Below are 16,412 nucleotides of genomic sequence, written 5' to 3'. Positions count from 1 at the left end.
TGATTGCATGATACTTTTAATAGATTTTTTGTATCACCATGTTGTGTAAATAAATAAAAAAGATTGGATTTGATTAATTTGCATGATAAAAATCATCTTTGATAAGGCTTAGGTAAAATAACACATAATTAATTTGGTACCAATTTTAGGCGTAATGGGGGTGCTAATACCTTTCTGCACTTAATCGAGTCATGAATATTTTTTTTATTAATGTAAACCAGAACTTATTCTTTTTAAGGATCCTTAGTTTAGGTTTAGGACAACCTTAAAAGAGATAGATTCACATAGGTGGCCAATGACACCTAAATAAAAAAAATATTAATGGCAGTCTTATGATTTTTTGTGTCTAATGTGTAGGTTCTCAAACTTATACATTATGATAAGTGGTGCTTGATGATTATGGTATGTAAAGGTCATGTTTAAACTAAATGATAATGCATTTTTTTTCTCTTTCCTTTAAATTTTTAAAAATTTGAAAATTTTAGTGCAAATTATGCCACCAGTCCCTGTACTTAATCAAAATTTGAGATTTTGTTCCTATAGTCTAATTCATTCAAATGTAGTCCTCATACTAACTTGATTTAATAATCTTAATCAAATCATTAACTCTTAAAAATCTTTTATTAAAAATACTTATGTGATTATTAACTTGCTAATATGGCAATTGACTTTGATGATGTAGAATTTTCATTGGTTAGAAATAAAACTAATGATGATGTGGATTAATTGAAATGCCATATAACCATTTCTATTAAATCCATATAAGTTTTTTTTTCTTTTAATCAATTTTTTTTTCAAAAATATTGATTTTAAATTTTTTAATCCAACATGGAATTTTCTTTTAAAAATAATTAAAAATTTTAATAGATTTTACAAAAAGGTTACCTAAAAAGAAGGAAAAAAAAATCTTAATCTAGTGTTGTTAAAGAACCAAAAAATAGTAACCTATTATTAATCGCAAAAACACATCTCCACATGCTATTTATCACCAGAACATATTTTGAGAATTGGTACATGATGTCTTACCATCCACTCCATGACCACTGATTTATGGTCTATCTTGATTATAAAAGTCATGAAAAATCTTCTAAGATCTCCATTTTTACTATCGAATTGCTGCAAGATTAATTTAATTAACTTTTTAAGCATATATTTTTGGGATAAATCACTGTTTGGTTAATATCTTTTTCATTTTATTTGGGTTTCATAAAACAAACCTTGAAATTGCAAAAAGTCAAAGTAACTAATGTCTAATGCTTAATTGGTTTTCAATTGGGAAAGAAAAGCAACCAATGTCATACCTTTTATACCTATAAGTTAGGCCTAGTTTTAACTATTTAGACCAATTAGAGCTAGTAGATGGATACTTAAAACATGCGAAGAGTTTGGAGTTATATTAATGGATCAAGCATACGTTTTTTTGATGTTTTTTTATTTTATTTTGAAGTTTTGGGTTGAAGGGGTTTTAGGAGATATTTTTCAAACCCCAATAGTGAAAACATATTAAAGGGTTAGGAGAAGGCTCAGATTTAGTAACCATTAGAGGTGGTGACCGTGGTGCATCTAGGTTTTTGGGGTTTGGTTTTTTTTTTTTTGTGAAAAAAGATAGAATTTTGGAGAAATCTAAATCGATAGATCTATAAAGAAGATTAAGGGGAGCTTCTAAGTTTAGTGATATTTTGGCATCTAAATCTAAATCGATAGATTGCCGAAATCTAGGTTTTGTTTTGTTTTTTTTAGACATGTAGGTTAGAGATTTTTTCTTAAAGATTTTGTTTTTTTTTTTTTTTTAGGTTTAGGTAATTACCTTTTTTAATTAATAAATTTTGAAAATTAAATTTGTTGAAAAATATAATATGGATTTGTTGACAAGTCACATGGCATTTCAATAATTTCATGTCAAAAAAAAGCTTCACTAAAAAACAAAGTCAAATGTCGTGTCAGTAAAATCAAATGACATATCAATAAGTCAATGGATACGTCAACAAATTTAACGAAAAAATTTTAACAAGGTTAATGATTGGATTAGATTATCAAATCAATTTATTATGAGGATTATATTTTTATGAATTATCTAATAGAGATTAAATCTCAAATTTCATCTGAATGCAAGGATTGATTACATAATTTGACCAAAAATTTATATATTAACTTTTTGCACTTTAACCTCTTATTTTAGCCTTTTTGTATCAACTTTCAAAATATTAAAAAAGAAGACTTTTGTGTCATTTCTTGATTAACATGTTAGCATTTGTGGAAACTGAATAAAACTTTCGAAAATTTAATAATTTTAAACACGATAAAAAAATAAAAAAATAAGAATTATATATGAGTTTGATAAAATCTAAAAAATATAATTTGTATTGAATATATCAATGTGAATTTGATATAATAATTTTCAGACTTTACATACATTAATGCAAAACAAATATGATACAAATATATGGATTTTGAAAAATTAAAAAAATAAAAAAATTCTAGAAAACATAAAAATTCAAAAATATAGAAAATTTTATAAAACATTTAGAAAATTAAATACAATAAAATTAAATATTTTTATTAAATAAAAATGTTAAATTTCGAAAAAAATACAAAAGCTTAAAAAAATTGAAATTTAAAAGAAATTTAAAATATTGAAAAAATAATTTAATATTTTTAGATAATCTTGAATTTTTTTAAAAAATTTGAAATATTGATTTTTTAAAAATTAAATTTGATTTAAAAATAATAAAAAATGATTTTGAAAAAACTTAAAATATTTAAAAAATATATCAAATTTAATATTTTTTAAAAAATTGAAAACTCTAAGAAAATTAAATTTTTAAAAAAATTAAAATATGATTTTTTAAATTTTAAAAAATATAATTTTTATTAATAATTGGATCAATATTATCAAATTCAACTTATACAAAGATAAAATTTTTATGGATTATATTAAAAAAATTAAATTTCAAATTTCAAATATCATGTAAATACAAAAATTAATTTTATAATTTGATAGTTGATTTTATTAATCTAAAGTATCATATCAACAAAATCAATGTTACGTTAGTAAAATTAATACTTACATTATGAAGTTAATAATCATATCATTATTTTTAATAGTTAAATTTAACAAAATTAATGATTAAAATAAAATTATTAAATCAAATTAATACTAAAACTCAATTTGAATGAACTAAAGTAAATCGATAAAAATTTAAATTTTGATCAACTAATTCTAACATAATTTGATCATTTTAATAAACCATCATTGTTAATTTATTTGAGATCTCCCGATGATGTTTAGAAGTCACTTTTATTTTTTTATTCTTATTTTATTTTTATTCAATAAGAGAAGAAACTGATGGGATCAAACTTTTACCTTCCGTGTATTTTAAAATCTTATTAACCACTGGATCAAGATCTAAAGCTGAAGACGTTTCTATTCTATTCTATTCCACTCAAGTATATTTTCCCAACAGCTTTTCTTGTAAGCCACCTTTGAATGACAGCCGGTAAACAGTCCAAATGGGTGTTGTCCATTTATCCACATCTCTTTCCGTTGACTCACTTTCTATAACTGCTTTTACAGCAAAACCAAAATCAATCTCATTTTTCAGTACCCGCCGCCTAAAGCCTGTCTTTCCCACAAAAAAGGATTCACTTTTCGCTGGTTTTATTCTAAAAATTGAAGCTTTGAACTCTAGAAGAATAGCAGGGGAGATGGAAATTGAAAAGGGAGTTGGTGCAACCCAAAAATCGATTGTTGATTTTCAAAGTATTGATGAAGGGTTGATTCAAAAGATGGCATTTGATGCTCTTGTTTGGAGTTCTCTTCATGGCCTTGTTGTTGGTGACAGAAATGTTCAGGTTGATCAGCAAAGTTTCATTCTCTGTTTTTTCTTCTTTTTTGTTGTTTTTTTAATTCTCTATATAGCCGCTGAGGCATGATATCCATTTATGTTTATCATTTTTATGGTAAACTAAGGAAAAACTATGGGAAGAATATGATTGAAGCAATTTACTTATTATGTTAGCCTCTTTTGGCGCTTGTTATTTGGAGGAAAGAGAAGCCAAAATTTGAACTTAAATTGCTTTATTATTATTATTATTATTTTTTTGTGGTTTTGGTGAACTTTTTGGTTCATAAACTGTTAAATATAGCAAACATGGTTGTAGTGGAATCATCTTTGTGCTAACTTCATCTCCATGTACTCTGTTAGGATTATATTCATTGAATTTCGTTAGCAATTTTGTCAATATCTTTTGATGTTAATTTTTAGTTCTGATTGGCCTCATAATTTGAATTTCGAAATCAAGGTAGGAAATGGTACTCAATGTAAAGTTGTGAATTATCTTATTTTTTATGGTTGAATTTGATTTGGGTGTGTCTGATTGCAGAGATCTGGGCAAGTACCTGGGGTAGGCATGATGCACGCTCCGTTTGCTTTATTACCCATGTCATTTCCAGAATCTCATTGGAAACAAGCATGTGAACTAGCTCCAATATTCAACGAACTAATCGATTGTGTAAGTTTAGATGGAAAGTTTCTGCAAGACTCACTATCTAGGTACTCCATACTTGCACTCTTTCCACCAATAATTATGTAGTTATGTATGTACTTTCTTCTTATAACTGCAATTAAGTAATATGTCATATGAACCATTTGGCTTGGACATATTGAACATAATCCTATTTTTCATGTGAGAATACTGTTTGCTATAAATTGATATTGTCGATGCTTAAAATTGCAGGACAAAAAAAGTGGATGCTTTTACCTCCAGACTTTTAGATATTCATTCCAAGATGATAGAAATGAACAAGAAAGAGGTAAGTGGGTAATGATTACGGATATTTGGTCTTTAATGATATGGGGAGAATTTATTTTGATTAAAGAAGTGGAGTATTTTAATGTTGAGATGTACTTCTAGAATCTCTGTGCTCCAACCTTTGTTCTTCATGCTCTGTCACATTTTCAACTAGTTTTTATTGTCCATTTTTTTTTGTACCAGTTAATTAGGTTTTATTCATCATAAAAAACAAAAAAGAAGAAGAAAAAGAAACTACTTGATAATTTCTGAGTCTTCTCTGGTGTTTGAAATTAGTGTGCAAAATATTGTTGGAGATTAGGTGATCATATGTTTTATATTAGATGAAACAAGTATTATTAGGTCAATTATTAGTACCTGTTCAATTGTTTCAGCGTATTTGCCAAAATATTTGCTCTAAACGTGAAAAAACAATACCTTGTTTTTTATTACATGAAAGAATCTAACCATATGCAATTTCTGAAACAGGAAATACGCTTGGGTTTACATCGATCAGATTACATGCTTGACGAGAAAACTAAATTACTTCTCCAAATAGAGTTGAACACAATTTCATCTTCATTTCCTGGTCTTGGTTGTCTTGTGACTGACCTTCACAGGTTAACTTAGTATCTCTAACATAAAAATTATTCTTATTTGTTTGAATTTGAATATTGCCATGCTGGAATTTGCATGTTGAATGAAGCGTATTGAAAAAATTGTTCAAATGTGTTTGTTTGTTCTTGTCACTTTTAACTTTGACTTTAATTTATAGCAATAAGGAGACTGAAGTGTTCTTTTAACATGTGAAGAAAAAACTTTGAAGTGCAGAGATAGGATATCTTACACATATAATCAAGGTTCTTTGTTAGGAATTTTACTCTGGTAGTGATTAATTACCAAAGAAAGTTTCATGAGCCTATATTTATTGCTAACCCAAATTGAAAAAGCATAACCATTGTAAGTACGAAATTTATTATTTTTATGCAATTTTGTACCCTCTTAATGCCCCTAATATTTGAAATATAGCAAAAAGGAGTAGTAGAAACATTTTGTTGGTATACTGCTGCAAAAAGCTTGGTAGGTATTCTGAATTGCTGATGCATTGTTCAGCAAACAGAATTATCAAGAAGTTTCTCAACTGTAGCTAGTCATTTTGCAGGACTCTACTTAATGACTATGGAGAAGACCTTGGATTAGATTCTAAAAGGATCCCTGGAAACACTGCAGTTGGTCAGTTTGCTGAGGCATTGGCTAAAGCTTGGACTGAGTATGATAACCCCAGGTTAACTTTGAAAGAATATTCTGTGATGGTTCTTGTATTACTACAATCATTGAAGTGATTTTGGTGCTTATAATTTCTTTTTTATTTTTATTTTTTTTGGGACAGGGCTGTAGCTATGGTTGTTGTTCAGACTGAAGAACGCAATATGTATGATCAACATTGGCTTTGTACAGTGTTGAAGGAAAGATATCCATATAACCTTTTATATCTATTGGTTGAAGAAATATGGTAAAATCTGTTCTTAGTATCATAAATATATTTAGATGTATTTTTAAGTTAGAAACCTTCAATCCAGAGCTTACTTGGCATTGCATTCCTTAGCTTGGTAACACACATAATGTGAGAACTATTAGGAAAACATTGGCTGAAATTGATAGAGAAGGCAAACTTCTACCTGATGGCACACTTCTTGTGTACGTATCTTCATACTGCATAGAGTGATTTTTCTGATCTAGATTTTAGAATTACCATGCCAAACTTCTAGTTTTAATGTCTGAATTCTTTGCACCTGTAGAGATGGCCAAGCAGTTGCAGTTGTCTATTTTAGAGCAGGCTATGCGCCAACTGATTATCCTTCAGAATCAGTAAGCAATTTCACTTTTTTTTTTCTTGCTAATTGTTAAAAATATTATTTTGACTGCTAATTCTTTTTTACTTTATTCATCTTTTCATTTTCAGAGTTGCTTTTCAGAGTTGCTTTGAATTTTATTTTTACTATGGAGTAGTCATCCTTTCCAATTACGGCAACATTAGACTGAGTTTTACTGTTTGTACTTCTCATGTGTCTGTTAAATTTTTAATTTTAAGGAGTGGAGAGCTAGATTGCTAATGGAGCAGTCGTCAGCTATCAAGTGTCCATCAATAGCATATCATTTAGCAGGAACTAAGAAGATTCAACAAGAACTTGCAAAACCTAATGTACTTGAGAGGTAATTAATTCACCATTTCTATTAAATTAAGAAAAAAAAGAGAAGTAATTGATTCTATATTTCTATCCGAATAATATGTTAGCATAGTCTGTCCAAGTTATCTATGGATTTATCACTTACTGATTTAGACTTTAGAAATATCCTCCTGAAAGATTTATTCCTGTGGCTAGAAGATGCCTTATAATTGTCCAGGGAACTTTTTTTCCTATTAAATGATATCTAAAACCTTCAAAGCATTTACTACTTTATTCAACCTCAAAAATGGCAATCCCAATATTATAGAACTAGGATATTGAAGTATTACAGTATGTTGTTTTCTTGGTAATGCAAGTATATTACTCTAAATTTTTAGCAAACGCTAGTTTGTGTCCGGTTTGAGGCATGTATTATTTTTATGTTAAATATATTAAGGATAAATGAATGAGAATAATAGCAAAAAAAAAAAAGAATAAACATGATTTAAATTAAATCAAACAAATATTGGTTTTTGATTTAGTAAATAAATGCATAAGAAAAATAGCAAAAAAAGAAAAAGAAAAATCGTGAAATGAAAATGTAAAAGAATTGGCTACTGTAGTAAACATTTCAATTACCATCAACATAATTTCTCTATCTTAATATAGAAGAAAGAAACAATGAACTAATAGAAGAAAGAGATTATATACCTCAAACAAAGCAAGCCATGTCATAAAATCACATTAATTATTGTATGCCATTAGAAATAATTGCTCTATCACCATTAAAGGCTTTTAGTGGCCTAAATCCGAACCTCAAATCTTGTTTCAATAGAAGATTCCCTAAGTCCCGCACGTTAAAAAATTCATTCAAGCAAAAGATCCTAGAATGGGTGATATAACAAATAAATATCGTTTATTCATTCAAGCAAAAGAACCTAGAATAAGTTACGACAAACCTTTTACATTGGACTTGATGAGATAAATTAAGTTTAAAGAAAATAAAATATGCAACTATAGTACTTTTAAATAGTTAAATCTCATTAAATACTTGAGACTATTGCAATAAGTATTACCAAACAAATAGAGATAAAAGCTGCAGAAAAAAGTAAAATTAGTAAGAATGTTAGATTTTGGTTCATTTAAATACAAATTAGAACTAACCCAAGTACTCTTAGTTTGACATATAAATTATTGAAGAAAAAAAGAATTGGATTTGGTGGATGGAGCATAACATTTGTGTTGATCCATATTTAATGCATTTGTAGAGTAGTCTTCCTAGTCGTCTAGCATATTAAGATACCCTATTTATAATAGACATTTTTTTGGGTACAATATGAATTCTAGGGAAGCTTACCATAAGTGTTGATGTTTTACGCTGGGAATTAAAAATTTAAAGGTTAAGTGTTAATAAATTAGTCATAATTTATGCAAAGCAATTACAACGTATTCCTTTATAAAATAATTTAAAACAAGGTTATGTTTTGTTTTAGAATGTTTATAGCTATAATTCACGATATTCTATGGGTAAGTTGTTCTAGTAAATTAATAGGTTTCTATAATCATAAATATTGATTAGAACAGATATATAATAAGTTCACAATTGATAAGCTTTCTGTTTAAAATTTGATTTTTGTAATTAATTATCAAATTAATGGTGACTAACTTATAGAAGGTAAGAATTTTGATATTTAAAAATATAAATATAATTAATTAAATTGTGACTTGTGCAATGTATAAAATAGTTTTATCTATTTAAGTATTTGTAAACACACCAAAATTAGTATTTTATGCATTACTTATTTTAAATTTTAAAAATTTATAACATACTTAAAATTCAAATATTTAAATGACATATCTTAAAAAAACAAACATTTTAAAAACACATATTTAGTAAATAGTATTAAAATTATAAGATAACAAAATATATGATAAAAATAAATAAAATTTTCATCTATTCCTATATGATTATATCAATTAATAAAAATATATTATGTTTATTTAAAAAAACTCTGAAATTATATGTTAAAATAATGTATGATAACTTACTCACCTAATATGTACACACATATGTAAATATATATTTGCAAAAGTTCAACAATACCTTGATTTTGAGCAATTGTACGGTTTTTAAAATTTTGTGTTTATTGGATGTTTTAAACTCAACATTCCACGCAAACTTGTGATCTTGCAAAGGTTAAAGAAAAATAATTTTCAAATGTAACACTAGACGATGGTATTAAAGCATAAAAAAACAATTGAGAACACTATATTACTATCCAAAATCCATAAAACATCATTAAACATTGTTAAATTATAAATTTTTAAAATTTATTCAAATATATACACACACACACACACACACTTTTTAATTTTTGCCAAACTTCAATTATTAATTAAACTTAATGACTAAATTTGAAGTTTTTAGGTACTCTTTTAACCATAGTATCACATCTGTAATTATTACCATCGTGCATATTGAAACAAAATTTTCATAATATTTCAATCTACCGAATTTTAAATAGATAAAATGAATTAATAATTTCAAGTTAAATGAAAAAGACTATTTTGCATGGTAGATTATATCCAAAATTTCAAATTATTAATAGGGGAAATATAATTAGAATTTTATATCCTTTTGTAGTTTTAAGTTCATATTCAAATAATTTAAATGGACTTAATCGTCTCTTATATTTTGAATGTGGTAACTTGCATAATTTTAGGCATTTTTCATATAAATATTTGATCATCTATTTGAATTTGGTGAAATGCAAAGTTTTATGAATTTTTCTAGGTGTCAAATAGGTAGAGTATTCATGTAAAAGTCCATGTCAATACACCTTGTTCAATAATCATACCTTGTTATATTTATTTGTAAATTAAAGACGTATAAAATCAAATAAAATTCATTAATTAGATGACTCGTGGTGTTTACATAAGATTGTTCATGTGTCAAAAAGTTTGGTTATACAATTGTCTTTTTTGTCAAAAGTTTTGACCTTTATATATTTAAATAAGATTAAGATTGAACAACTGCCATTACATGAAGTTATATGTCTTGGTTGAATTTTCCTTTCTCCTTGCAAGCAGGTTCCTCGAGAACAAAGAGGATATTGCCAAACTGCGAAAATGCTTTGCTGGATTATGGAGTTTGGATGATTTGGACATCACCAGAAAAGCAATAGAAAAACCTGAGTTATTTGTCATGAAGCCCCAAAGAGAAGGAGGAGGTTCCATATCTTAAGACTTTAGAATATAATTATTGTTCTTCATTATATTCTTTCAGTTGAAAATTGAGTCTTCAATTCCAATTCAGGGAACAATATCTATGGTGATGATGTGAAGGAAACCCTTCTACGATTGCAGAAGGAAGGGTCTGAACAAGATGCTGCTTATATACTTATGCAGAGGATTTTCCCCACTGTTTCGCCCACATTTTTGATGCGTAGTGGCATTTGTCATAAAGATCATGCCATATCAGAGCTTGGGGTATACAGTGCTTACTTAAGGTACAACTTACTGTTTTTGCTTCATCTTTTATTGAAGCTTCTGTCATTTCCATATAATGCTATTAGATTCTCTCTTCACTTATCAACCCCCAGTGGCCAATGGGAAAGAAGGGGAAAGAACATGTTAAAATAGTTGACATAGTAAAGCTTTACCCTTTTACTCTCACATTTCTCATTTTGGGATGCACTGGATAGTCATCAATTTGCACTTGCAGGAACAAGGAGAAGGTTATCATGAATGACCAATGTGGTTACTTGATGCGGACCAAGATATCATCATCAAATGAAGGTGGGGTTGCAGCCGGATTTGCAGTCTTAGATAGTATATATTTGACTTAATGAACTGAGCTTCTTGGTTGCTATTGATTTTACATATACATCCAAACAGTTACTGCTGATTTATTTACATGACACCCAATTTGGCAAATCAATGTTCGTCGATATCTTGAAACAGCTTGAAGAGCTTTTCAAGTCTTGGCTCACGGAAAAATCTGTGGATTTCATTTCCTTTCCCCGTAACTAACAATGTCGTAAAATGGGTCGTTATACTACTGGTTTTCAGTCATTGGAACACAACTTCTGTGATTGCAAACCCCTTCATAGTTTTCTTTGCTTTATTTTCTTTATCTGAGCAATAACTGAATTATCTTTTACTTTCATCTGAGCAATAACTTTATTGGATATTGATATCAGAAGCCGACTGTAATGCTAATATTAGATGTATTGGCCCTCTTTCCAGCCTTACAATGGAAATCGTTTTTTTTTTTTTCTTTTAATTTCTTTGATGACATTTACTCCGAAGTTGCATGTTCTAGGTATGCCTAAGTGGTAAGAAACATGGCTTTTCATCGAAAACAAGGTTCCAAGAGAAAACTGATGTTGTGGACTTGAATAAATTCAAATAGATTTTGAAACCGTCTCGTCAAGTCGAGGCAAAGTAGCCTTTGCTGCGCAAGTGTGATTGTTAGTCGGCGAGGTGGCTAGACGCCATTCATTAGGCCGGGAAGAGAAATTGTAGGCGAGCTTGGTCTAATCATACACCAGAAAGGTCTATTTGGGAGTATCATCCTGATTGAAATAAGCTAGATACATGAGATAAATTTGTGTTTGAAAAGTGTTGTCATGGGAAAATTAGTTTTAAAAACTGTTATTAATAAATTTAAAGGTGTCAAATGGATCATGTTGAGTCAGTATAATTCATTTAAATATGAATTCAAATGTTAATAGATTGTGTCAGCTTAGTATTATTTTTTATTATTGAAAATTAAAATATCATAGATGGAATTTTATTTGTTGGATTATTTCATCAGCAATCACTAATGGTTTATCAATGAATTATCACCAAATTATAATTATAAAAGAACTCAAAAATCATTGATGAAATATCGATTGAATATCAATATAATTTATCGAAAGAATTATTTTTGTCAATATTTCGTGGGTATATATTTGACAAGAATTGGGAGTAGATTTAGTAATTCATGCATTCATGTCATGTAGAATATTAAAATTTATGTATTTGTATCGTATTTTACAAGAAAATTACGTGTAATAATTCATGTTGACATGAAAATGTGAAATATATATTTTTAATTTTGTTAAATTTATATATAGTTATTGTTAAAACTTTAAATCACATCATTTTCGTGTTTTATATACATGACGTATTGTGCCATATCATTATATCATTTTTTAGATTATCAAATTTAATTAAGAAAAATTAGCACAAGAATTACTGATAAAATTATTCGTTAGTAATCTGTAGATAAATATTTCATTAATGGATTACCAATAGATTATTTTATTGGTATAGAATTTTGTAAAAAAATAAAATAAAATAAAGCTAGTGAAAAATATATTAATTTATTTACTAAATTTTCATCAGTAATCCTCCCTCTTATACACAAACCCTTTCTCTAACCAAGCTCTCCCCTCGTTTGTCTCCTTCATCTTGGTCTCCGCCTTCGTCCCGACCGCTCTCCACGCTCTCGCCTACCCTTGTCCTTACCGTTCTCCGTCCTTAATTCCTCACCTCCAATGGCCTTTCACCTCCTCCACCGTTCATCCAATTATTAAGGCAACAAGATTTAATAAACATATTGCTAAGTAAAAGTGACAACAGCTCAAATCGGATGATTCGATTTTTTCAAATAATGAATAGTATAATTAATTTTAAAAATTTAATTTGAATTCAAATTAATATTTTCTTGAAATCGATTTTATTTGAATTAAATTTTATCGATTTTGTTTAATTTGATTTATTGATTTTTAAATTTTAAATTTTTATATATTATTTTAATAAAATTTTAAATATATTTAAATAAATTTATATATAAAATAATTATTTTTATTTTATAAAAATTTAAAAATTATATAAAAATTAATAAAAATATATAATTCAATTTATTTTTAATTTTTAAATTTTTATATCTCAATCTAAAATTTGATTTGAGCTTAATATATATATTTAATATTTAAATTTTATCTTAATTAAATTATAAAAAAAAAAAACTTTATCCAAATTAAGCTAGTCACTACGTTTCAAAGTTATTTTTTATTTTTTTCATTTTTCATGGTTAAAGGTAATAGGTCGAGTCGGGACAAATTTTTGTGTTTCTCAAATTCGATCTGATTTTTTATTCATTAAATTTGAACCTGATCCGATCAAAAATTTTATTTTTATTTTTTTCATATTCAATCTCGATCCGATTCGATATTGTATAAATTATATCCGATTCGATATGAAATTAATAAAATATTATTTTTTAAATATAAATATTTAAATATATAATTATATAAATATATATAAATAAAAAAATTAAATAAATAATTAAAAAATTAATTTTTATATAAATATAGATTTAATTTGCTTAAAATTCGAATTTGATCGATACTCGAAATTCGATTTAAAAAAAAAAAAAAGACTCTAGGGATCGATCGGGTCGAGTAGGAATTCGGCGGGGCCGACCCCAAGGATCAGAAACCGCATTGTTTCACCCTCCGTCGCCTCCTCTCTTTGCCTTTGTTCTGGCATGGGTCTCCCTGTGGGCAAAAACATCGTGCCCCGACATGGGTTTCTTTTTTGGGGAAACACCTCGGGCCGCCGTCATTCCTTCGCCTCCTCTCTTTGCCTCCGTTTTGGCATGGGTCTCCTTATATTGATCGAATCGCTGGTACAGTCCGAAAGGTAACAAGATCAATTTTTAAGGTCGATTAAATGTTTATCGTTGTAAAGTTGAATTAATATTAATTAATCTACTATGGTTCCAATTAGTTCCATGATATCCGTTCCCCTTAAAAATATCAAAATTTGGAAGTGGTAGTTGTTAATTTGATTCTTGACAAAGATTGATGGCGAAATTTTTATAAGGTAAACAAGTGAACTTAAATTCATATTCAGCTTCTAAAGAACCAAAAGTCAAAATGGTGCAAAATAATTTGTTGTTGTTCTTACAAGGGGAATTATGGCATTTGTGTCATCATTAGTATAGAAATAATGTAGTGGCCAATATTTGTTGGTTGTGAATGAAAGAGATTGCCACACTAGCCTGTTTTCAGCGATCTTTTAGAGCTGAAAGCAATAATTTCACACAGGCTCACATTAGAACGCACATGTCTTTGGCTTTTCCTTGTTTCCTTCTCTATTGAACTTGGGAATATAATCAGATATGTCATTTCCCTGTATAACATATTCAATTGTCGATACAAGCCCTTGCCTCGGAGGTAAGTTTTGCATCTGCCTACTGTGGTTATATATTCATCTTATGATTGGTTAGCAAAGTTGACAATTTGTTTTGGGAAACCACTGTTTACTTGTGCAAACATAGGAAGCATGGGAGATTCAGTTTTCCTTTCTTTGACTGCTTTGTTGTTGGCCTAATAGGTTTATAGCTGCATTTCTCATTCGTTATTTGATCATTTAAATATCCTCAAGAAAAAATCTACCTTAATTATCTTTTGTAATGTGCCTTTTTCTTTTTCTCTGATTTTGTAGAGTAACATTTAAACTTTAATTTTAGCATAGCATTCAGATGCTTATTTCCTATTGTTTGTTCATTCTTTTTGGTTATCTTGAGTCTTTTTTTTTTTTTTAAATGTGAAAAACTTGATGATTGAAATCAAAGAAATTATTATTGAACAAGATTTGCTTGAATTTGTAGTCAGTATTGTCTGGCTATGTAAAGTTTGATCAGCTTCCTGTAGTATTGCTTCCTAGCATATGTTGAGGTCATCTCAAATTATAATGTGATGTATATGGCAAAGGTAAACATAGAGCTAAATTTTTATTTTGAGAGAAGACTGATAATGAAAAATACATAATTTTGATCCAAACCTTTACTTTTTGTGAAGACGAGATTGCACTTCCACTTGCTGCTAGAATTCATCATTTTAAGGGAGGTATTACTTGCTTAGTAAAGAAATTAAGCATGACATTTTTTTAGGCCATGTTTGGATTCCTTTCAAAAATAGTTTTGTTCTCTAAACTAATTGCTATTGCTAGGTTGCATATTTCCATTTTTCTCTTATCAAAGCAAGATTTCATCAAATTTGATAAGGTTTGTTCATTGTTTCATTTGTTTCATTTGTTCATTAAGATAGTGGATGAGATTGATGCTTATGAATACTGTTTATCACTTTTGATGATTGAATGACCATTCATGGCTAAATGCCAAGTTCTTGGTGTAAACTTTGCATAAATGTACAATGTAGGATTTGATCTTTCAATTTTACTATCAATTTAAGATGTTTTAAGAGCTTTTGTGGCAGTGCTGTCCTGGTACAAGTCTAACATCAAAAGGGGATTGTGGTAGGGATAATACAAGTCTAAAAAGTCTATAAGGTTAAATGCAAATGAGATTGTGCTTCAGGTGTGTAATTCAATTTTTTAAGGATGGTTTTTAAAGAGTTTATTTCATGAAAGCCTTTTAATTATTACAATAAAATTCGTAATAAAGTTTATTGTTGTTATATATATAAACTAAAAGCAACAAAGTATTTAATTTTGTTAACTATCTTTTCCTTTTAATTTTTCCTGTTACAACATCGTCTGCTCTGTATGGTTCCTTCATAAACTTTAACTTGTGAAGACTTGTGTCTCTTTAATTCTTCACTTAATTTTAATGAAATCTCAATCTACTTTAGCATGCGTATCATGCCATATTCATGAAAGATTCTTATCATGAATGTATTAGAAAATAATATAACACCGGGAGTTCCCGAGGCTAGTTGACTTTCTTCTTTCTTGCATAAGATCCCAACACTATTATATTTACCGAAACCATGTTGATGAAATCAAATAGTATTCATGACTGACATCTCTTGAATTGTCAATTCAACTGTTTGTAAATCACGTGCATTTAAGTGACAAAAAAATGCATTAGTTGGAATTGAATACAATAACATATGGAAACACATGAACTCATACATATGTATTATACTTTTATCTATATAACTATACCCCATGCATAAAATTTTACATCCACTATTTAGTTTACATATAATTTTGACAATTTAGTATATATTCTAACTCATTTGATTCTATTTTGTAGGTATTTTTATTGTGCATTGGAAGTATTTGATTATTTGGCTTGCTTGTATTATCAAATGTTTTTATGAAATTTGTTACATATATGTATTTTTGTGTTTTCAATTAATTAGAATTCATAAACAAATTTGTAAGATATTATATATTCTTTTATAACTGAAATAAATGTTTTGCTTATTTAATTTTTTTATTTATGTATATTTTAATATTCATATTATTGCTTTAGAAATAAAATTTAACAAGCTAGAAAGAAATAACAAAAATTATAAATAAAATATAATTAAATATGATTTAAAAATAAGTATTATCAACGAAATTTTAACTATTATTGATTATTTTTTAAAATTGATAATTAATTCTGAAAAATATATTAAAAATTATACCAATGAAAAAATATTT

The 16,412-nt window shown here is 27.7% G+C and overlaps 1 protein-coding gene and 1 long non-coding RNA gene across 3 annotated transcripts; both read left to right on the top strand.

Annotated features, from left to right (window-relative positions):
* Nucleotides 1–3,441: 3,441 nt before the first annotated feature.
* Nucleotides 3,442–11,199, top strand: LOC111292045 (glutathione synthetase, chloroplastic-like). 2 transcript variants are annotated; one of them, XM_089766816.1, is made up of 12 exons: nucleotides 3,442–3,852; nucleotides 4,384–4,553; nucleotides 4,738–4,813; nucleotides 5,281–5,411; nucleotides 5,954–6,076; nucleotides 6,182–6,263; nucleotides 6,410–6,489; nucleotides 6,591–6,660; nucleotides 6,884–7,005; nucleotides 10,050–10,189; nucleotides 10,276–10,468; nucleotides 10,684–11,199. In XM_089766816.1, exons 1-12 carry the CDS (start codon nucleotides 3,511–3,513, stop codon nucleotides 10,805–10,807), a joined length of 1,653 nt encoding a protein of 550 aa, XP_089622942.1. In that variant the 5' UTR covers nucleotides 3,442–3,510; the 3' UTR covers nucleotides 10,808–11,199. The 2 variants fall into 2 exon arrangements, with proteins under 2 accessions (XP_089622942.1, XP_089622943.1); XM_089766817.1 differs by having other exon boundaries at nucleotides 10,664–10,895.
* A 2,150-nt stretch (nucleotides 11,200–13,349) lies between these two features.
* Nucleotides 13,350–16,195, top strand: LOC149516426 (uncharacterized). Its single transcript, XR_016345777.1, has 3 exons — nucleotides 13,350–13,655; nucleotides 14,970–15,024; nucleotides 16,018–16,195. It is a non-coding gene; the product is annotated as an uncharacterized LOC149516426 (long non-coding RNA).
* Nucleotides 16,196–16,412: the final 217 nt, after the last annotated feature.

This window comes from Durio zibethinus, chromosome 10 (genome assembly GCF_047325235.1).
Source record: "Durio zibethinus cultivar Kanyao isolate XHJ-2024 chromosome 10, ASM4732523v1, whole genome shotgun sequence".
In the NCBI taxonomy this organism is placed as follows: Eukaryota; Viridiplantae; Streptophyta; class Magnoliopsida; order Malvales; family Malvaceae; genus Durio; species Durio zibethinus.
This window is presented reverse-complemented; position numbering and strand designations above follow the sequence as displayed.